Source organism: Symsagittifera roscoffensis, chromosome 3 (assembly GCF_963678635.1).
Source record: "Symsagittifera roscoffensis chromosome 3, txSymRosc1.1, whole genome shotgun sequence".
In the NCBI taxonomy this organism is placed as follows: domain Eukaryota; kingdom Metazoa; phylum Xenacoelomorpha; order Acoela; family Convolutidae; genus Symsagittifera; species Symsagittifera roscoffensis.
Genome location: NC_087064.1, coordinates 84,197,997 through 84,221,451, shown reverse-complemented (window position 1 = coordinate 84,221,451; position 23,455 = coordinate 84,197,997). Strand labels below are relative to the sequence as shown.

General features: G+C 35.8%; 2 protein-coding genes across 2 annotated transcripts in view; one reads left to right on the top strand and one right to left on the bottom strand.

Annotated features, from left to right (window-relative positions):
* Positions 1 to 23,455, bottom strand: part of LOC134842285 (alpha-mannosidase 2-like) — a 402,951-nt gene that overhangs the window by 178,303 nt on the left and 201,193 nt on the right. The window lies entirely within an intron of this gene.
* LOC134841246 (proprotein convertase subtilisin/kexin type 7-like) lies at positions 7,573 to 22,747 on the top strand. Its single transcript, XM_063857102.1, has 13 exons — positions 7,573 to 8,079; positions 11,222 to 11,356; positions 11,945 to 12,033; positions 12,405 to 12,478; positions 12,652 to 12,797; positions 13,355 to 13,493; positions 13,707 to 13,819; positions 14,981 to 15,074; positions 16,440 to 16,739; positions 19,700 to 19,856; positions 20,143 to 20,436; positions 20,707 to 20,833; positions 21,036 to 22,747. Exons 1-13 carry the CDS (start codon positions 7,648 to 7,650, stop codon positions 21,336 to 21,338), a joined length of 2,403 nt encoding a protein of 800 aa, XP_063713172.1. The 5' UTR covers positions 7,573 to 7,647; the 3' UTR covers positions 21,339 to 22,747.

Sequence of the window (23,455 nt, the reverse complement as noted above, 5' to 3'; positions counted from 1 at the left end):
TGACCAGCTCGAGTTGTGGAGTGCGAGTGCTGAGCATAGCAATGCGGTCGCTATCCCGCATTTGCTTCTAAAATTTTTAAGTGACATTAACAGGCATTTGTAGTGATTATGTCCAGTTATCACATGACAGCAGGTTAAAATCGAACTTACTCTTTAATCTGCAATACGAGCTCTTGCGAATAACCCTAGCTTTAGCTAGTAAATTTTAAATAGTTAATTTTCGGGTAAGGCTTCTAGTTTGTTAAACGAAGAAAAAATTACCAAAAAAACGTACCTCCATAGTATCAATATCTTGTTTGTAGTCAGATTCTGTTTTTCTCTTGTTTTTGCTACTTACACTGTATTACGCCAAAATTCTTTTATCTTCTGTAGTTAAAAGCTCGGGTCTGTGTACTCTAAAAATCCAGAGGTGGAGCTTATGTATCATACTAAAGATCTTTCAGTCTTTTTTGGAGCTGCAATACAAAAATTCAATAAATTTTGCTTGCTTTCGAGAAGTCGGTCTGAATGTTTTTGCTTTTCAGGTTAATTACAACGAATAATCATTGTTTTGCTCGAAGTGGCTTAGCGTTGGGAATTTTTTTTTCGTAAAATTTTCTGCAATTTTAAGCTGTTGCAGCTGAAAAAAAATGTATTTTGTTCTGGTTTTCTCAACTTAAGGTAATCTGTTATATCTTTAAGTGCGGGCTTCACTATCTCGCCATGTTTAAGTTTTTTTGGCTAATTTTTGCATGGTTAACAAAAGAGTTTCTGCATGTTTAATCTATATCATTTATTGCAATGCGTTAGAGTTTTCAGATTTTGAAAATAGCCATTCTTGGCCAACTTTGAAATTAGCCATTCAAATGTGTTACGCTGTCAGGGTTTCCACAGGGGTTACGAATTTGGATCTCCAAATATGAATACTGAAAACTTTTTTTGTTAGATACAACGATTATTGTCAGTCCCATAGTGGGGTGCTGTCAGAATACTCTCAGAAGTTTCACTCTTGTCTCCAAATTTGATTGCTCATATCTTGTTTTCTTAGATATGCCGTTTTTATGCTTTTTAAAATTTTTTCAAATATTTAAGGTTTGTAAACCTCACTAAGTTTGAATTACTCAGCGTTATAGCGGGTGCTCTCAAGGTATTCTGAGGATTTCTAACTGGTTTCCAAATATGACTGCTCAACGCCTTTTAATTTTTTTATATAGGGCGTTTTTATCGGTTTCGAAAGTTTTCAAAAGTGTAAAATTTGAAATTGTCGACACTTTGGTGGGTTGATGTAAAGTTACTACCAGCAGATGCAGATGTGGCCTCCCATCCTAATGTTTTTGTTGAAGTTTTTAATAATTCTAAATTGGTTTTTTTTACGATATGTCGAAATTTTTCTTTAAGCTGACAAATAAAATAAGATAAAAGAATCTGATATTTTAAAATTAAATACGCTGGATTATGAATCCCTTTCATGGGTTTGATGATTTTGCAAGTGAAATTGTTTAAAAGCTTTGCTGAAAGTGCAGCTGTATGCTGTTGGCAGTTTTGGGATTTCGTTTATGAGTTTAAAATACGAAAATCTGAACCCTGTAGTTTTGGAGAACCATATTAGTTTAAAAAACCTAACCCTAAGTTCAAATTATTTTTTCTGTTCAAATTTTGAAATCAAAAGCGTTGTTGGATTACTCCTTCTTTTGTTACGGTTGCACTCATTTCATTGTTTTTTCCTTAGATTTCATATATAAGCAACTTTCATGTTCACTAATCTGCTTGAAGCACTGGAATTGCGCTACACTCAGGTTTTATTGAAAAATGTGACAATTCAGTGTGTTTTGAAATTTGAAGAGTTTTCGTTTGGATATAATACTGACAATATCGTTTTTTGCAAAAGTCTGTTGGTTATGGCTATTTTGATTATGAAATATGAAACTTATCAATGTCTTCAAGTCGCATGGAATTGGCAAAACTTTAACCTTGATCAATGTGATAATTTGAATGGACAAAGGAATCGAGTGGCTCTTCAACGAAAAGAAGTTTTTAGACTTATGAAAGGCGCCCATTCTAATGTTTAGTCTGTTTACGCGGACAACAAGTAAACAGCTTGTGTTATAAAAGCAGCTCTTTTTTTAACCAAAATATTGTTATAGTTTTTGGATCTGTAGTTAGTTTGCTCGCAAACCTATTTGATCAGAGTCTTCATTAAACTGAAATGATTTTTTGAATTTAAAAGGAAAATTGAATACAGAGCCTTGTCGAGATTTTCATTTTTCGAGAATAAAAGAAAAAATTTGAGCACTTAAACATAATTGAAATAGTCATAATCAATGTTTCATTTGATTTTTTTCATCTGCACAGTAAGAATTACAGAGCAGATGTGGCGCGTTCTAATATCGTGTAAGAAAAAAAAACAAATGTCAAAAATGAAATCGTCTCAGTGCTCTATTTCGCGCTTGCTTGAATTTTAAATTGTCAATGAACGTAGAGAATACAATTCTCTAGGTCGTAATGATTTTTATAGGAAAAGTCATAAATTTAATCATGCCAAAATATAATTTTTCGTGGTTTGACGTTTTATTCTTTCTCAGTTCAGTTCGTTTCTTTTGTTGAAAGGAATATAACCTCCACAATCAAACACTACAAGATAAGATCACGAAAAACTTGATCGGGAAACGTGAACAACCGAGTTTAAGGCTGATTACTCTTGCGATTAGCAAGCGTTATCAAACCGGAATATAGACTTTTTCCGTTCAACATTTTATTAAACAGAATCACTTGTATCTTGGCTCATAATGAATTCAAACTTGCATGCGTTCCCGGCCAACTTAGCCTCGCGGTAACGATTATGCCTGGGAATGCAAAGGTTGTGGGTTCGAATCTGGCCAGGAGCTGTTTTTTTTTTCAAACGTGTCAAATCGTCGAATATGCTTTTTCGAAGGCAATTATCAGCCAATTGTTTGTCTGCTTAATGGTCGGCTTGGTTGTCACATCTTTGAATTGTTTTTTTTTGCTGCCTTTTTTGCATAATTTAAGACAATGGTCGGAACATTCTGTACTCCTCGCACCGTAGCCGGCTAACCTTGTTTCCTTTCTACTTAGTCTTTCGCGCGACATCAGGTGCCACAAGTCATCGTTGGAATGGGTCGAGTGATACACCAAATTGAATCGCTGTCAGCCTTGATTCGAACGAGCTTTAATGCTTTCCAAAAAAAATTTCCCTCTCGCGAGAAAAACTCGCGTACAAATTTTGATTTGTATTTCAATTTCGAGCACATAAAGCGAGCGAGCAGGTGAAAAACAGCTTAGTTATGATTAATTTAAGCCCTGATAACTTAGTTTTTAAAAAGTTAATTTTTTGGAGCTTTTGTAGCGCCAATTTTTTTTGCGATTCTAAATAGTTTTGATGGTTCCGTTCTGATCCTTGATTGCGCTTGCGATTAGCAAGCGTTATCAAACTGAAATATAGACTTTTTCTGGCTAACTTTTTCTGTTGTCGGCTTAGTTGTCACATCTTGTCAGACCAGGAAGAAAACGTTGGAATAAAGAAACAACCTAAAATAAATTCCGTACTTTTTTAACTTTAAAAATTTTCTTATAAAACTCCAAATCTCTGCACCCAAATTATCATCAGGAAAAAATTCAATGTAACATTTTAGATTGTTGTTTGCTTGTATCATCTATATGCTTGCAATTAGCAAGCGTTATCAAATCGGAATAAAGACTTTTTTCAGGTTAACAATGTCTTTAACAGAATCTTTTGTATTTTGGTTCATAATGAATTCATATTTCTACGCGTGTCCAGCTTTTAGTGTGGAGGTGAAGAATACGCCTGGGACGACAAAGGTCTTGGGTTCGAATATGACCTGAAACTGTTTTTTTTTAAAACTGGAAGTATTCCTTTCTAAAAAAAAACTATAGTTTGTCTGCTTATCTTTAGTCGGCTTAGTTGCCATATCGTAGAATTGATTTTCGCGCTTGCTTGAATTTTATATTGTCAATGAACGTAGAGAATACAATTCTCTAGGTCGTAATGATTTTTATAGGAAAAGTCATAAAATTTAATCATGCCAAAATATAATTTTTCGTGGTTTGACGTTTTATTCTTTCTCAGTTCAGTTCGTTTCTTTTGTTGAAAGGAACATAACCTCCACAATCAAACACTACAAGATAAGATCACGAAAAACTTGATCGGGAAACGTGAACAACCGAGTTTAAGGCTGATTACTCTTGCGATTAGCAAGCGTTATCAAACCGGAATATAGACTTTTTCCGTTCAACATTTTATTAAACAGAATCACTTGTATCTTGGCTCATAATGAATTCAAACTTGCATGCGTTCCCGGCCAACTTAGCCTCGCGGTAACGATTATGCCTGGGAATGCAAAGGTTGTGGGTTCGAATCTGGCCAGGAGCTGTTTTTTTTTTCAAACGTGTCAAATCGTCGAATATGCTTTTTCGAAGGCAATTATCAGCCAATTGTTTGTCTGCTTAATGGTCGGCTTGGTTGTCACATCTTTGAATTGTTTTTTTTTGCTGCCTTTTTTGCATAATTTAAGACAATGGTCGGAACATTCTGTACTCCTCGCACCGTAGCCGGCTAACCTTGTTTCCTTTCTACTTAGTCTTTCGCGCGACATCAGGTGCCACAAGTCATCGTTGGAATGGGTCGAGTGATACACCAAATTGAATCGCTGTCAGCCTTGATTCGAACGAGCTTTAATGCTTTCCAAAAAAATTTCCCTCTCGCGAGAAAAACTCGCGTACAAATTTTGATTTGTATTTCAATTTCGAGCACATAAAGCGAGCGAGCAGGTGAAAAACAGCTTAGTTATGATTAATTTAAGCCCTGATAACTTAGTTTTAAAAAAGTTAATTTTTTTGGAGCTTTTGTAGCGCCAATTTTTTTTGCGATTCTAAATAGTTTTGATGGTTCCGTTCTGATCCTTGATTGCGCTTGCGATTAGCAAGCGTTATCAAACTGAAATATAGACTTTTTCTGGCTAACTTTTTCTGTTGTCGGCTTAGTTGTCACATCTTGTCAGACCAGGAAAAAAACGTTGGAATAAAGAAACAACCTAAAATAAATTTCGTACTTTTTTAACTTTAAAAATTTTCTTATAAAACTCCAAATCTCTGCACCCAAATTATCATCAGGAAAAAATTCAATGTAACATTTTAGATTGTTGTTTGCTTGTATCATCTATATGCTTGCAATTAGCAAGCGTTATCAAATCGGAATAAAGACTTTTTTCAGGTTAACAATGTCTTTAACAGAATCTTTTGTATTTTGGTTCATAATGAATTCATATTTCTACGCGTGTCCAGCTTTTAGTGTGGAGGTGAAGAATACGCCTGGGACGACAAAGGTCTTGGGTTCGAATATGACCTGAAACTGTTTTTTTTTTAAAACTGGAAGTATTCCTTTCTAAAAAAAAACTATAGTTTGTCTGCTTATCTTTAGTCGGCTTAGTTGCCATATCGTAGAATTGATTTTTTATACGAAATTTTCAATGTAATTGCTTTCAGTGTTCTGAATTGTTCCTGCAGTTTTCAATTTTACTAGCCTTATTTGCTGTTTTGTTTTTTTTTCTCTCAAAAAATTTATTTCGCTTTTGTTTTATCGGCTTAGTGACCTGATTTGGGTCATTTCAAAGGAAGCATAAGTCCTGTGCTTCATTTCGTATTGCACAAAATGCTTACGCATTTGTTGTTCAGTGACAGAAGAACGTGAAAACAATTTAGTATCATCGGCAAACTTGAAAAAAATTGGAGTTTTCCGGTGGATTCAGGATAATCATTCGCGTAGAGAAGGAAAAGCAGATCTCCAAGTACACTCCTTCGGGGCACTCCGCTCTTGACGGCCGCTGGTTGATAAAGGTTCCCATCAACCACTACGCATTGGAATCGTTTTGTTAGATAAGATAAAATAAATCAATTTCAAGAAGCTTCCATCGAACCAGCATTTTCTTAGTTCACTTATTAAGACTGTTTGAAATGTTGTAAAAAGCATTGGAATAAAAAAGAAAATATTTCACAGTGCTTGTGATGCCGCATCAAATCTTCTTGAAATGACGCTTTTAAGGGAGATTTTTTTAAAGCAATTTGAATAGTTTAGAGGCTTCGGTGGTTGAAGAGCAATTAAAACGATTGATGAATGGATCAAAAGTAATCCAGTTCATGCATAGTTTTTTTTATTAGGTTTGAATTTTGTTATCATTAATTTGAGACGGATGATTTATTTTATTCCTTTTCAAAATTTCGATCTTATTAAGTGCATGCACACTGTGAGAGGAAAAAAGAGTCAATCATAAATTGTTCTTGAAATTTGAACAGCTTTAGGGGTTCATATTTTTTTCTTGGAATTTCGAAATTTGAATGTTTTTTTTTTACGACAAGTCAGTTTTTTTTCTGGTGATTTGTTGCCATTATGAGAGAGCCACCCCCTTGTACCTATTTGTCTATCCTGACGACTAACAGTTGCCAGAGAACAACCGGAAGGGTTTGAGTGTCTGTCTGGTGAATCATGTTTGGTAAGCCAAGTTCCAGTTTAAAAGGTTACGTCCGTTTTTTTCACTGTGTATGGTTAGAGAGAAGCGCTTTTCGAAGGTGATTTAGCCTTGAATAGAATATTAAAAAAAATAAAGATATATTAAAGTACTAGTACCAGATTTCCCTGTTGCTCGGTAGTCATTCTGTGTACATTTGTGTTAGGCTTTCTGCAATGTCATTTTAAGCAAGCGAGTAATCAAGTTTCGTTTTTTGAGACTAAGCTGGCATTCCGAACCAAGAGACTTTGTTTCGAACGTGAAATTTAATTTTCAGATTTTCAGCGGAATAATTATAATTACCTATTGATTCTGATTTTTATAATGAGAGAGTCATTAATAAATTGTTCTTTAATTTTGAACATCTTTTAAGGCTTATATATATTTTTTGAATTCGAAAATAAGGTTTTTTAAAACACAAGTGAATATTTGTATTTTTTCTGTTTCCTTGCGATCATGGAAACTTTGCCAGCTGTCTGTCTGTCTGTTGGCTACATCGTGCACTAGAAATGTTGGGTCAAATGCTGGCTACGGAGTAGCTGGAGTTTTGCATTTGAATCATCTAAGATTCGAATACTTAGTCCAAAAAAGGACTTTTTGAAACTCTTTTGTGTATGTTTCTAAACCGTTATTTCATCATCAATTACTTAGCGTCAAGTTTATAAAAAGTTGTCCTTTTCTTATGACTGCTATCCTGCTTTCAAAAGTAGATGTGATCGAACTATTTGCGTACCGAATCAGTAACGGAGAACAAGTCAAAATATTTTTACTTTCTGTGTACTATACACAAACTGAGCCAGTTGAGTTGTCAGTTCTTATTGCTATTTAAATAACAGGAGTTTGAAATGTCAAGTGATGCTTTTTAATTAAACGCTTCGGTTCAATTTGTTTCCTTTTGCGAATGAATCAGACATTTATTTTTATGCAAGTTTCGTTTTTGATAATAATTTTTCATTAATTGTACTGATAGCGAAACAGTTGGCTCTCCCACTGGTGTTAACGAACGAACTGAATCGTTTAAACAATTGTTAATCTTTTGTTCAATTTCAGAAGTGGAATGGAATAGCAATTTGTGACTACTGTTATCCAGTTAGCGAATATCTACATGGTGTGCGTAAAATGCTCCTGAATGTTTGTAATATACACTTTGATACTTGTACTGTCATCACTGCCACTAACTCATTGTGTTACTGATTCGTCAACAAAGTTCCCAGAACCAAAGAATGACTCACGAGTCCTCGTTTTCGAATCGTCCTCGCTCTTTCTAGTCCTGAATTTCGACAACTTCATTCCGAAGAACTGTGCCTATAACGTAGACCGATTAGGAATGCTTGACAGCAGTCTGAATTATCAACTTACAATTTCGGACTGTGATTGGAGTATGGATTTGTTGAGGTCATTAATTGAGGATTTGGACCTTCAATTTTATAATAACCATGATTCGGTTCTGGAGCGGGAAAAGCGAACTCCGACTGCGGAAGACCTTATCAAGTTTGAAGATCAGAATCGACTCAGGTTGGACAATATCACGGACCCCGAGTTTGGAAACCAGTGGCACTTAGTAAGTTAAGCTGAATTATTGGGCCTTCGAAGCTATCTTACTTTTGTCCCCACCATCAAGTGGGTAGGAATCATTCACTCCGGTGTCTTCCCTACGCAAAATCAAGTGTTATAGACCCGCCTTCTTCAGGACTGCGTTGAAAAGTCTGAAAAAATTGTTCTTCGGTGTTGAGACAAAACAAGGTTCTGATTTTTTTTTGCTTTTCAGGCTACATTTTATCAGTAAAATTGAGACCAAAAAGGTTCTGAATTATTAACATCTCAGTCTATATGTATGCTTGCGCTTAGTATGCTTCAATCATTTTACCTTTGGTTCATAATGAAATTAAAAGTTAGACGTTAGTTTGCGCATGTGGCGAAGAGCCAACACATCTGCATGTAAAGACAAAGGTCAATGTTTAGAATCGGCCAGGACCCGTTTTTTTTTGTGAGCGGAAAATTGCCAGCCTGTCAAAGAATCTTTGACGCACTACTGTTTGTCTGCATTTTTTGTCGGCTAAGTTGCCGCAGTACAAAATCTACTTAAATTTGGGTAATTTTCCCGCAAATTTGAAACTTTCCAGCGTATTCCGATTTTGGGCAACTAATTGAGTTCCAAGACGTTTCGCCTATTTTTTTTGCTCTGATTTTTTTTCATGCTGTTCATTAAAAAGTTTTGGAAATTGTTTTCCTTTGAAACTCAAGGAGTGTTCTGTGCATTTAGTGCAGTGATGACACCCATGCTTGAGACGAAAAATCCCAGAAATTAGATTCCTGTCGGGACCTGTTTTTTTTGCGGAAACTGAAAATTTTCGAATGTTTTAGACTTTCGTCTCTGCTCATTTTTGCCGGCTTAGGTCCACAAGAAAGGTTCGGTTTCTTGAGCTTTTTGAAAGCTCCTGGTAAATTTTATTATGGTTCAGGTTGTTTCCCAGGAATTGTTGTCCTTTTTGCGGTTTTAATATTTTTTTTTACAGTTTTTGACTGGTATTTTAACATTTTTTGACTTGTATTTTCATTTGCTGGTAATCATAAGTCATTCATTTTTGTATCGCAAGTGGGGTGAAGCTCTGTTTCGCCTCTGTGTTCAACGTGAAAAGTACAAGTCCTTAACTTATTGACAGCCGGATCAAGTTCAAAATCTTTACTTAATGTATAAAGTTTTTCGTTCTCTGAGCGTGCCTGATTTTATCAAATAACACTTTTTTTCACGTAACGACTTCGTTTGAACCCAGCGAGTCTAGATATGAGCTGTTGTGAATTCATTGTTTTGAAGTGCCTTACTGCTTTCGGAACGCGAGATTTTTCCGGTAATTGCCGGTCCTAAGTTATGGAATGCTCCTATTCTCGCTCTGAAAGAGACCACAACGCTCATCAACTTCCAGAAGAAACTGAAAACTCATTTGTTCCTTGAAGAAAACTCATAAGCGGCAGCAGGTTATGGTCTTTTCAGAGTGAAAGTGCTTAGACCCTTTTATTGGGATTATTATGATTTGTATTTTGATTACACGGGCGTAGCGTAGTGTCATAGTACGATGCACCTTTTTTTTAAACCTAAGTCGCAAATAAAAGTGCTACTTTTGGTGGCAATTTTGAACGTTAGTTGCTTTAGCAGTATAGTCACATGCGCTTTGACATATGATTGGTAATAAGTAAACACAGTTCGTGCTTGTTTAATTCCTGTTGGACCGGAAAAGCTATTTGTTTCATACAACTGTATAATTAAAATTTTAAAAATTTTGCAATTCGCTATATTTTGGAATGCTTCATTAATACGCAGTTTGATTTAATATAATCTCAGTTTTTATATAAAAAATTTGTGTAGCGGCCTTTAGTTAATTAAATTTTAAATTATAATTTGTAAATTTGAGTTTTTGTGCATTTTAAAGCTTGTGCATCCCAATCTCTGGCGATTTCTCGCTCATGTTTGCGAATCTGCAGTCTCGCCACTGTGATACTATTATTATTATTTACTTACAATGTCCTGCTCAGTGAATGTCCCATAAAATTTTGATAAGTTGTCAAAACCATTGTTAATTAGTTCTTTAAGCTTAATATGTGCCTCTCCTCTCCTTAACATTCAGAGACAAATATGTTTCTTGCATATATGTATCTGATCGGAACTTACCTACAGCTCATTTGTTTCCAATTACCTAAAATGTGGAGGAGTTTTGGGTTCAGGTTTTTTTAATGCAAATCGTGGTAGCACAAGTAAACGTCATATGGAGTCAAACGAATAAGGAGATTTATTCCTTCTCAGTCGCGATTCGAGCTGCAATGAATAACTGAATTAATTTATCCTGTGTCGGGAAAAAACTTCTGATTACTTCTGCCTTTCAGACAACGTAAGTTGAATTGTTTATTTACAATTCTTATTCACTTTTTATTGTCACAGATGCCTTGAAAAAGTCTTATGAAGAGTAGATATGATCGTAGTGAAGTCTAATATAGGTCCTGATGATTTTTTAAAGGAAGAGTCTTAAAATGTGTTCATTCTCTAATTTGATTTTTCGCGGTTGGAGTTTTTTCGGTTAAAAGTAAGGCAAAGCCCTCTAATTAACCTTAAAATGTAACTGTCACAAGAAACGTGCTTGACTTCTAGCTCCAAAAATGGACTTAATTTTCTGAATTCTCAGTGGGTATTAACGTGATGCATTTTTTTAGGCATCTTTTGGTGATATTTCTTGTTTGCAACCCAGAATAAATAGGTTTTTTTTTTACTGGAAGTTGAATTGAAAATCTCATACAGAATATATAAATAGAGAATGTATCAATCATATTTTTGCTTAAACACCCTTAAACAAGTGGATAAAAAGTCTTTTATTTATTTTTTAAGTTTCTTTTAATTATATTCAACAAATAAGGTAGACATGAAGCAGTTAGCTGATCTCTTGCCTATCTTTTCAAAATGGGAGTATTGACAAGTGAGCATGAAATCCATTATTGTGTTTTCCGCTAATAATGGATGGATTTGTGTCAATGTTTTCTTCGATTCCAATTGCTGAGAATACAAATAATCTTAATTGTTTTTGACTTTGAGTGATAAAGTTTTCAGTTTGAAGAATTTTTCAGTTGCCAATAGTAATGCGACACCGTTTTTATATTTGATTGTATCCCTTTAAAAACTGCAGAAACGTTTATAAAAGAAAGCACTTGTGTTGTAGGTCAATAGATTAGTGCCTGGCAATGATGTGGAGTGCTGGGAGGTGTGGGAAGCAGGCATTCTGGGAGACAACACTCACGTCGCCATCATTGACGACGGAGTGGAGTGGCAGAACCCAGACATCCAAGACAACTTTGTGAGCCACTTCATTTATGATTTTTTAGCAAAAATTTTATGTTTTTATACTGGAAGAATTAAATATGATACTCCTGGCAAAGAACTGATAAGACGAGAGCGCCATCATAATTTGAGATTTAGGTGACATACATCTCCTTGTCATTAAATGTTCAGACCAAAACTTATTTTAATTTCTCTCTTGTCATGCGTAAAAATCCGCTTCACATACAAGTTAGGTTGATGCACATTTTCTAGACTGATTTAAATAGCCTAGAATGTCATTAGTTTGGAGTTGTTAAATTAAGCATCTCAATAAGGTTTTCCTCAGATACCAATTTAATATCGGGGTTATGGATTTTATGTCAATCAATTGTGTCCCAATTTTATTTTTTTTGCTCACTTTGGATCTCAGTTATTTATTTTGAATGTGCTGCCTTTTCTCGGATATCCGTATTGAGCTTATAAAAAGTAAGTTTCCCGCTATCGCAAAAAGGTCAAACACTTGGTACTAGGGGACATTGCCTAAGTTATATGAAAAATCTGTCATGAATTTTGAGCCTAGAATATGTTTTAACAGCCAGTAGAATAAATGGATTGTTTTGTATAGTGTTGGAAATGCAGCTATGATCTCAACGGAGAAGATGGGGATCCAACACCTAGACTGGACATTGAGAATGGCAATCATCACGGGACACGGTCAGTTCCCGACATGGCTTATGAATTTGGCTACTCTGCGGGATAAATCGGCTCTTTGATTGCACTCGCACGAAATTCCTGCTAGCTTTGCTTTTCCATACAGAATTTTGTGTGATCGGAAAAACGTGTCACCTAGAAGTATCCATTTAGAAAGTTTTCCCGAGTACCTCATTTTGGTCGATCATTTTTTGCTATCTTATCGGTAGGTATCTAAGGTGTCCAAAGATCGCACTAATCAATGACTGCTCAGTTTATAATGATGGCTGATGTAAGGTCGAACTACTGAACATCAGAATATGGGGGATGGCACTGTCTTCATATGCAGATTTCTTAAACCTAGTCGTATGATTTAATTTTTTTGTTGTTTACAGGTGTGCAGGGTTGATTGGAGCTGTTGCAAACAATGTGTGTGGCGTCGGCGTTGCTCCCCGCTCCAAAATTGGAGGCAAGTCATCTGCATGCTTTATGAATCTTGTGAGGCGCTGGCAAACACAATTTTTGAATGCAAAGCGTAGAAAAATAAACATCTGTGCGAGTTATTCTTTTTGGCTTTATAAGATTGGGAATTGGGGGGGATGGTGAAAATATTGAGTGTAAGAAGTTTTTTGTCTATCTTAGGTATCCGCGTGCTTGATGGAGTAATCACTGATGCATTAGAATCCCGTGCTTACCATGTTGGGTTTCATAGCAACGATATCTACAGCTGTTCCTGGGGTCCAAAAGACAATGGAACAGTTATTGACGGCCCTCATAAACTCACCAAGGTAAGAATAGATTAACATAATTGTAATGGCCCTGATGGGATGAACATTAAGGGTGACAATTAACTCACTTGAAACCTGAACTGAAATGCGAATCCTAAGAATTAGGTTTCTCTAAATGTCTTCATGTTAAGTAGGGGAAAGGGTTATTCGTAAAGAGCTGAACAGCTCGTATGGTAGTGCTTCTCTTCGTGGATGAATAGTTTTAGGTTATCAAGGGTTTAGGTTCCAGAGTGCGGTTCTGACTTGAATACTCTGTTTCAATGATCTTAGATAACTCTGTTGCACCTTTGACTTCTGTTACTCTTCTGTCTCTTGATTAGATCTCTTGACCTGTTCGGTGTCAGTTGGTAATGGGTGATTGATTGAATGAATCAATGCATACTCGAGGGCTAATTCTTCTTTCTACTCTCCTATTCTCTTCTCGTCCGGCTACTGGGTGCGAGGTGATTTTTTAGTTGATTAAACCAACTTACTCTATTTCTTCCACTCCAAAGTGAGGAAATCTGGCTTGAGTTGTTAATCTGCCGCATGTTTCAACGTACTCATTTCCTTTCTAGGAGGCCATGATTTATGCGGCCAATGTGGGACGCAATGGAAGAGGTGCTTTGATTGTGGTAGCAAGTGGCAACGGTGCTTCCTACGAAGACTCCTGTGCATTCGACGGATACGCCTCCTCTGTGTACACTCTAACCATTGGTTTGTCCATGGAAGATTTTTTTTTCAGTTGTACGCTGAAGCTCTTCTAAATGAAGATTACAGTCAAATCAAAGGTATTAAGATGTGAATGAATTTTAAGGTAAAATGTGATTTATTTCTCCAATTTCAAATGCAAAAATAGGGCGATTGAAAAAGGGATACAAAGATGAAGCTGTTTAGATGAAAAAGAAAATTCATTTGAATATTGCCCAGGTGCCATTGACAGTCATGATCAAGTTCCTGGTTACTGCGAGAGTTGCTCTGGTCTGCTGGGTCTGGCATACAGTGGAGGAGACTCGTATACCGTTCCTTTCAGTCCTGGAGTGGTACGTGTGTCATCGCTACAATATATACAAGCATAGCCAGTTACTATCCAAGTAGCACAGAATGTTCCCACTATAGTCAATATGTGCCTTTTTTCTAACCTAACTCGCAAATGAAAGTGTTAATTCAAAGTGTTCACTTATATAGAAATTTAACTGTAGGATTGGAAATTGCATAGCATCTGTTCTCTGCTTTATTTCTGGCTAGTGTTTGTCATTAATTAAGTGTCCGTGGCTGAGTAGGTAGTACGTGAGACTCATAATTTCTAGGTTGCAGTATGTCGCAGGTTCGAATCCGAGACAAAGCCGAATTTTTACTAATTCGAGGCTAATTTCTAATTTTTCCTCTTCAACTTTATATAGTTGCTTTTTGTCCGGTTCTTGCTAGTGTTTGCGGAGCACAGCTTCACCTCTGTGTGAAAAATACAACTAAAGTTTTTTTAAATTAGTGTAGTTTTTTCTGCGCTGTGTGATAAGACCTCAACGAAAGAAATAATTTAAAAAAATTCGAAATTTTGAAGAAATTTTTTGAATTATTGAAGTTTTTGATCCCGAAAATGGCGCTAAATACATCAAAAACTAGTTTTAATCAAGTGAACTAAGTTCCTACGGCTTAACAAATTAAGCATTATTAAGCTCACCTTATTAGCTCGAAACGAATATCAAAAATTTCACAACGGTTTTTCTCGACACTGAGGAAATCTTTTCAAATCACGACTGAAAGTGATTTTATGTGACATATCACTCGACCCATTGCGCTGGTTGTTTGTGGTAGCTGATTGCATGCCCGAATACAAAGTTCTCCCCCATTTTTCAAATGGTCGGAACAACAAGAGTAATCAGTTTTCAATTTGACAACTTGTTCAACAAGAACACGTGAATCATTTGTTCAACTCTAGGATTTTGATTACTGATGTATTTTCCGGATATCTGAGTTTTAATTACACTATATTTTTGAGGTTGTTGTTTTTAGGTTGGTTAAAAGTCCGATTTTTTTTGGTAAGTTATCTTTCGGTTTGAATTAAACAATGACAATAAGCAGTTTTTTTGTTTCTGGATTTTATGGAAACTTTTTCAATGTCCGATGGCTGATTCTTTTTCCTGAATCCTACAACTTCTCTATTTGCCTGTTAGTTATGTTTTCTTTACTGCTGTTTGTTTTAGACTACTACTGACTGGTTGTTGGGTCTAGGAACTGGGTGCACCGATTCGTTTTCTGGAACATCAGCGTCTGCACCCCTAGCTGCTGGCATATACAGTGAGTACTATACGGAAAAAAACATTGGAATAGATTGCAGTATTGCCATTATTGCTTACGTTTTTTCATGACCACAGAGCCGTCCCGATTAGAAAAAGCTCTCAATTTAAAGAAACGCTTTTATTCGTGAATAATTCTAACAAAAAGCACTCTCAAACAAATTAGATACCTTTTATGTTTCAAAAGCTTCTTTCGAAAAACGAACTGATCCAGATTAATTATAAATCACTTCAAATCTCAACAGCGATTATAGATTTTTTCGGGTTAACAATTTGTTTAACATAATCATTAGTATCTAGGTTCATTAAGAATTTAAGTTTTCATGCATCTGAGACACTTAACCTGGAGGTGAAAAATACGCCTGGGAAGCAGAGGTTGTGGGTTCGAATCTGACCTAGGTTTTTTTTTCACACTGGAAAAATATTCCTTTCCAAAAACAATTGTCGGCCTATGATTTGTATGCTTATGTTTTGTCGTCTTAGTTGCCACATCGTAGAATTGCTCTGTTTGTACGCGATTTTACATAACAAAGTGCTTTGAATTACTCCTGCAATGTTTAATTTTACCAACCATGACTTCGTATACTTCGCTTTTTTTTTGCTTTAAAACTTTTTTCAGCTTAATTGACTTCTGCTTATTTCTATCGGCTTGGTGACCTAATTTAGGGTCGTTTCAGGGGAAGCATAACTTTTTGGATTGCTTCATTTCGGATTGCACAAAATGCTAAAATGCTTAAAATAGATCTATAATTTTCATGCCAATAATTTTATTTTCGGTTCTACGGGAAATTGTTTAAATTTTGTCGGCTCAGTTGCCGCTCGATAAATAATTTTGAAATTTCATTAAACACCGTCGATTGTGTTTCTGGAAATTTTTCCGCAAATAAATCATGATTTCAGACAACATTTTGATTTTTTTGTAGTGTATTTGAGTTTTTTTAAATTTGTTTCGGACTTAGTGGCTTTTTTCCTGTCTGCTAGCTTGAACTGTTATTTTCATCTTGAATCGCAAATGGTGCGAAGATCCGCTTTGCCTCTGTGTCTATGACAAGTACTATGAGGCACCCTTAATGAAAGTCGCCCTCAATAAAAAAGGCCTCTTTCAACCAGATAACATTAATTACATAATAAAGTTTTTGTCAAGATACCCTCCAGTAAGCTTCCTTTCCGAGGTTGTTCCTAGAAAGTATTTCAAATTGTGCTTTTTTGGCAACGAACGAATTGCTAATGATTGCTCATCTGTTCAATTCAGTTAAGTTGTTTTTCACCTTGATTCGAAAGTGACGTCTTCGTGCTTATATTCTTAGAATTTGGCTGTTCATTGATCTTGAAACAGATTTGAGGTAATCAAATAAAACTCATCTAGGTCTCGTTCTCGAAGCGCGTCCTTGTTTGATTGTGCGCGACGTGTTCTGGATAACAGCATTAACTAGTCGACATGTTGCAATGATGACAGCCGAAGTGAGCGAACCGTGGTCATTGAATGGAGCTGGGCTGTACCACACGAACAAACACGGTTTCGGAATCCTATCTGCAACTAGACTGGTCAAAGCGGCTTTGGTATGGCCCGGAGTTCCCTGGATGACGATATTTTCTACACCGGTTTTGAATGGAGATGGTGATTTGAAATTCACAGTTCACGATGAGCTAAAAGTCACCTACAACCGTAAGTCCTTCTGTTAGAGAAAATCTTTCATGGCCACACGCTCGAAAATTAAGTTTCCCAATCCAAATTTATAATTACACTAGCAACTTTAGTGAGCGTTAGTGTTATACTACTACTATTTTTTTCTAACCTAAGTCGCAAATCTTGGTGCCAATTTTGGGGCACCTTTACAGCTTCTTCATAGCATGTGCTTTGACATTCGAAAAGCAATAAATCAACACAGCATTTTTAATTTATCAAATGAACCGAAAAACAACAAAAATCATGAAAACTCTATCTCCGAATTTTTCTAACTCAATATATCTCGCAATATTTTTAAATGCATAATTTATACATCATGTGGCTTTATGCTTTGCAATTTGCTTCACGCAAATTTGGTGTGGATGCCTTCAGCTTGTTATATTCACAATTAATACTCGAAAAATTGAGTCTATTTGTATTTGGTGCCACTTTTGCTGAAATGCATTGGCAATTCATTATCATATGTAGCTGCTTTATTCGTGACTAGTGTTTGTCGGTGGTTAGTGCGTGAGAAAAGCTCATGATTTAGCGGTTAGTGCCTGGTTAGCAAAATTTCTTGATTGCAGTAGGTCGCATATCAAATCCTAGACCTAGTCGAATTTTTGCTAATTCGAGGCTTATTTGTATTTTTTTTTTTGAATTTTCTAGAGCTGTTTTTTGTCGTGTTCTCGATAGTGTTTGCGAAGTGAAGCTTCGCTTCTTTGTAATTTCAAAATGAACCGAAAAAAGCTGTTTGTTTCAAGCAACATAACAATCATAAAACTTCGATTTCAGATATTTTCTAACTCGATATTTTCTAACTCAACATAACAATCACAAAACTTTGCTTTCAGTTATTTTCTAACTCAATATATCTCGCAATTTTTTAAATGCATAATTTACACATAATTTGGTGTTATGCTTTACAATTTGTTACATGCGACATTATTCTGGATGCCTTCAGTTTGTTATATTCCAAACTATTACTTGTTTATTGTGTCTATTTGTATATGTTGCCACTTTCGCTGCATGGCATTGGCAATTTGTTAGCATATATAGCTGCTTTGTTTGTCTAGTGTTTATCGGTTGTTAACCGTTCGTGGCTGCGAGGCCATGACGTGAGAATCCGATTTATGAGGTCCCAGCTTCGAAGGCCATACGTAGCAAAGGTTTACTAATTCGAGGCTTATTTCTACCTTTTCTTTTTCACCTTATAAAGCTGCTTTTTGTCGTGTTCTCGCTAGTGTTTGCGAAGCGCAGCCATAATTACGGGAACTGTTATCGGGTACTAGACATTTTTCAAGTAAATAAGTTTGTTCACAAAAAGGTCAAAATTAGAAATGGTAGTCTTAGTTTCAGCTCATATTGATTTCTTATTTCTTTGCGTCTCCGGAACAATTGACCTGGAGGTAACAAAAACGCTTGGGACGGCAAAAGTTCTTGGGCTCAAATGTGACCGTATTTACTTTTTACTAACGCGAAATATCACGTTTCTGCACATGTTTCGTCGGATTTTTTTTGCTGTTTTTTACTGTTTGCAAATTAAATTGTACTTGATTTTAGGGTTTTGATTTTTTTCTGTTGTTAGTAATTTTTCTAACCTTGACATCGTTTGTATATATAAATATACTTTTTTCAGGAACTTCTTGCCGGATTGCACAAAATGTTAAAAACCTTAATAGAAATTATAGTTGTTCATCATAGCCCTTTTTCTTTTCTTACCGCTTGATAGATTTCGGCGTATAATAAATCGGCTAATGGTCTAATATTGCGACTTTCGACGAGGGGAAAAGTATGTGCGTGTGGTTTGAGGTTGAAGACCTAAATGTTTTTAATACAACTTTTTTAAATTAGGTTAGTAGGTTTCGGCCTATATAATATCGGCTTAGTGACCTCATAGTGCTTCATTTGACGAGCAAGTTAAGTTTTGTGTGTGTTGAGGGCGAGGGGGATTTTTTCAACTTCTCTAAAATCTTAAGTCTTGTTGAAGTATTTTCGGCTTGGTTACTTTTGCTAAACCTTCTTCCGATGCTTATTTCGGTAACTTCGCAAATGGCATAATTCCCAAATGGCATAAAAAAGAAACTTTTCCCAAATGGCATACATTTCAAGTTTTCATTGTAATTTAAACGTTTTCTCTCAGTATCTAATTCTAATATTTTGCCAAAAACGAAAGCATGTGAACAGTATTTGGAATTAATTGCTTCCAAACAAATTTTATGCGTTTGAGCACAAGACGCTTATCAATAACCGCAATCTTATGCTTTTCGCTTTTGATAAAAAAAATTCTACAATTTTTCCAGATGAAAGGTCAACGAAATTTGAATTGACTAATTTCCTCACATTTTTCACAAAAAAGTTGCTCTCGACTTTTTCAATGCAACTGTTGAATGAAATTTATGCTATTTGGGAAATTTTTCATTTTTATGCCATTTGGGAATTATGCCATTTGAAACGTAATACTTATTTCACATTCTATTGTCCTGGCATGTTTTTGTTTCAAACTAGACTTGTTCTTTTGAATAGATCTAGTTTTTCGACATTTTTGCTTTTTTCGATTTAGCGGCTTTCTTGATTTGTATTGCAAATGGTGCGAAGCTCAGCTTCGCCTGTGTTTAAAAATTGGAATGAAAAAAGCGTGAAATTCAGCCAGTTTTGGGCATTTCTAAGAGCGTCGGTTCGTTGAAAGTTTTCTGGCAAGATAATAGCGCTCCTTTCGTTAATTTTGTGAAAAAATTCGAGTTGCTATTCGAATCAGTCAGCCTATAAAAGTAGTACAGTTCGGGCATCAAATAAGCAAACTTCCGTTGAAGTGCAGCTTCGTTACTTGACAAGTTGTTCTTGTATTTATTCAAACATTGTTTCAGTATTATTCCTCTTGAGCTAAGCGCATCAAGGTCGAGTTTATCATTGAATGAGGTGCTGGGTTATTGAAGGTAATAGGCCCTCATTGTGTTTAGTAACTGAAGAAACGGCGAGTGAGTTCTACTTATACACTATAGAACAGGTCGTCCTGACTATCAAGGCCTGGGCTCCAGCGAGAGGCGCTATCTCAGGGGTGCTGACTTCCCCAGCAGGCTCCAAATCACGTCTAATACCCACTCGCAAGAACGATTTGTAAGCAGATGTCTGTTTTGAAAGGCTGGTTTTAAGAAAAAGACTAAATTTTTGTCCCTGGCTCAAGATTTTCTGGTGCATTTTCTAATTATTTCCAAACTTTGCTTTGATATACAAAGCAGTTTGTTATTGAAGTGAAATCGCACAGAAAACTTGAATAAGAGTACTTTTTCGTATTAAAGAGGCCATTAAGCTTCAGACCCATTTATAGGATTTCAAGTTTGCTTTGAGTTCTAATGCCCGAAAGAAGTATTTCAGTTTTTGTTTTGTTTTGTTTTGTTTTCAGAGATGAGCAACTTTTGCAGTTCAACTTCAACTCTCTGCATTTCTTTGGCGAATCACCCGTGGGTGCGTGGAAGCTTACCCTAACTCTTGAACCGTTCGCTAAACACGGTCGTATCTCACAAGGATCCATATCAGATTTTCTTGCCACTGTAAAGGAGACGCTGGGATTTGGATCTGATGGTGCTTGTCTGGATAAGTATGGAGAACAGTCTAAAACATGTGCAGTCCTGCATTACTGGAGATTGACTTTTCATGGGTCACCACTGCCTCACGAGGAAGTTGCTAAGAGAATCAAGTTAGTTGTGATTTTTTGCAAAATGAAATGTTTTTAGGTTTGTTTTTTAAACTAATCAGAAAAGCGCGAACTTTGTTCTTTTAAGTGTACAATTTTTCGCCCTAACTGACCAACTGAATATTGTACTCGCGGATTAATTGACGAACTTGTGCACTGCTCCAATGCAAGCCTAGGGTGCTCTTTTTCACTCGTTCCTCCGCAGAAAAATGTCATACATCAAATTAGTGGAGTTTCACTCATTCGTTAAAGCAATACGAGTGGCATGTTCAGATTGGTGGAGGAAGCGCAGAGTTTGGACATTGATGACCTGAAGACGCTATCAATGAACTTGACCTGCAGTCAGCGACTGATTGACTTCGGCCACAACGAACATCTCATTCCTTATTACGTTCTTAAGGTCACATTGAACTTATTTCTATAACCGTTTTCGCAATTTTTTCGGATTATTTTTTCCGTGCCACTCAAGTAATTTTGAGATGGTTTATTGTGAAGCGTATTGTTCAAATGTTAAACATAACAGAATTATTAACGGTTTTTACTCAATAGTTCTTGCAATCGAAGTTTTAAATATTAACGGTTCCAAGTTTGCTCTGTTTCAGACACTCTGCCTGCTTGAACTGTTCATTGGACTTATGGGTGTCTGGATAATACTAGAAGATCTGGTCATTCCAATGTGCTGCTGTGTCGAAGAAGACGAGAACGAAAACCTACCCCTCCTCCCCCACCAAGCAGAACCGGCAGTGTCGGAAGGAGAAAAGTTGCGGGGTGCATGCGAAGACAGGGTAGTGCATTGTTTGTCGTCAGTGAAGTCTTGTTGTAATAGATTATGCGCAGGAAAACTTAACAACAGAGTATCTCAAGTTGTGAATGACGAAGAACTCCTTCCACTTTCACCGTCATAACCTTTTATGTAATTGACTGTGCACATCAAACGTAGCCTTGTCATCTTCGCAGAACCTTTCTTAACGAGGTCTCATAGCAGTATCTTAAAATAAAGGCCATTTTATTAACATAGGAGCTTTTGAGCTCTTTGCGGAGAACTGCTGTTGTGACCGCAATGAAAAATTTTGCTTTTTTGGTTAATTTACTGTGTTTACACGAACCTAGCGTAGTGTGATAGTACGATGCATCTTTTTTTTTTTCAACCAAAATTGCAATTAAAAGTTCCACTTTTTAGTGGAACTTATGAGTTAGTAGGTTAGCATTAGGTTACATTTGATTAGCAATAAACTAACACAGATGATGCTTTTTTGATTCTTCAATTGAAACCGAACAAAGCTGTTTTTAATAAAGCTGTTTAAAAATCATTTAAGAAATTTTCCAATTCGAATTACCTCGCGAGTTTTTTGAAATGCTAACGCAATTTAGCTTAATACACTAATTGATTGCATGCAAAGTTAGCGTGGTTGTCTTCAGCTTACTACTTTCAATATATTACTTGAAAATTTGTCAGTTGTTGTGCTTTTTAATGCTCCTGGAGGCTTTGTCTCTGTGTGAGAAATGTTGCTTCACACTCAGGCAACTGATTTGAACCGCGTGGTTCCAGTTGGGATAAGAATATTTATATGACAAGCTAATCTGCTGGGCTCTGAAATTTGAGACTATATCTCAAAATTTATTTCCAGCATTAATTAATAAACATGAAAGTAGTGAATACTCTTATATAGGTCTTGGTGAATTTTTTCCTTGTTTTTGTTTTCAGGAAAAATTAATTAAGCTTGTTCACGCTAAAGTTTGATTTTTTTTGCTGTTGGACTTTTGATTTCTTTTTAAATCCATTTCTTTTTTTTTGTTGGAAGGAAGGCAAACTCGACTATTGAATAGCAAAAGCTCAAAGGTCAAATAAAGGTCTAGTTTCGAATTGGTATTTCAATTATCAGATTTCCCAGCGGAGTAAAAAGCTAACTGGAACCAGTTTAAAACAAGTATTTATAACCAATTATATTCTTGATAAAACTATCACGATAAAATATTCCTTTCTAACCAATCATGATCCATAACTAACGCTGACAATTATTTGTAGTGCTGAAACTTTTTGTAGTTTCAGCAACAGAAGAATTTGAACAAATCTTAGAAGACAGTTGTTCTCCTTTGGAACAAGTTCCATAAACCTAACTCGCGAATACCATTATACACTAGATCTATTGCGACTAGGAGATATAAGAGTATTAAGATTGGTATTAGACTAAGAAGTTGCACGAATATCCTGCCGAAAATAAGATAGCGTGACGAACAGACGGTGTGCCTTATTTGAAATTACTCTATGAGTATGATACCTCTAGCAATAACTCATAACCTATTGATCCGTTTTTTCTCAAATTGGTTAATTTTATTGAAAAAAGATAAATCATCAATTATTCTTGAAACTCAAAGAGCTTGAAAGTTTTTTTTTGAAGTTTTCAAGTTAAAGTTTTTTTTCAAAAAAAAACAAGTCATAATTTTTTCTCTAGTTCCTGGCGTTCATGACTCTTTTCCAACTGTCTTTCGGCCCTTTCTTTTTTTAAGTTCGTTATGCAAACTTCTGTTTTCCAGCCCGCAAATAAAAGTGCTCTTTTGGTTTTTTTTCAAGGCACAGCATCGACAATTTAATACCATCTGTAGCTGCTTTACTGCTGGCTAGTGTTAGTACATTTTCAAGTGATCGTGTCAAGTGTTCTAAGGAAGAGGACTATGTTGCTGCACAGGAAATGCTTGTATTTCTCTTCTCATATGGTGCAATAAGGATTATAAATTATCATCATGTAAATATGTGTAGCTTCCATTTTTGGTTATGTGTATAGAGTTATTCAGTTGTTTGTTTTGCTAATTACTCAATTTGAATTTTTGAATAATTGTCTTAATGCTTTATAAATATTGTAATTCACATAATGCGAATTTAACTTTTATTTAGACAGACGAAATGGCAAAAGTTTAAAATTGAGAGATGGTTTTCGAAACTGTTTACACTAAGTTGTTTGATATTCAGCCATTGTTTGTTGTTTTGTTACTTGGGTCCACCTGATGAATTGTTTTTGGCTAA

Coding starts and splice junctions, on each gene's coding strand:
- LOC134841246 (XM_063857102.1), top strand. CDS start 7,648: ATGTTTGTAATATACACTTTGATACTTGTACTGTCATCACTGCCACTA. Junction 12,798..13,354: donor GCCCTCATAAACTCACCAAG/GTAAGAATAGAT, acceptor TTTCCTTTCTAG/GAGGCCATGATTTATGCGGC. Junction 19,857..20,142: donor CCCACTCGCAAGAACGATTT/GTAAGCAGATGT, acceptor TTTTGTTTTCAG/AGATGAGCAACTTTTGCAGT.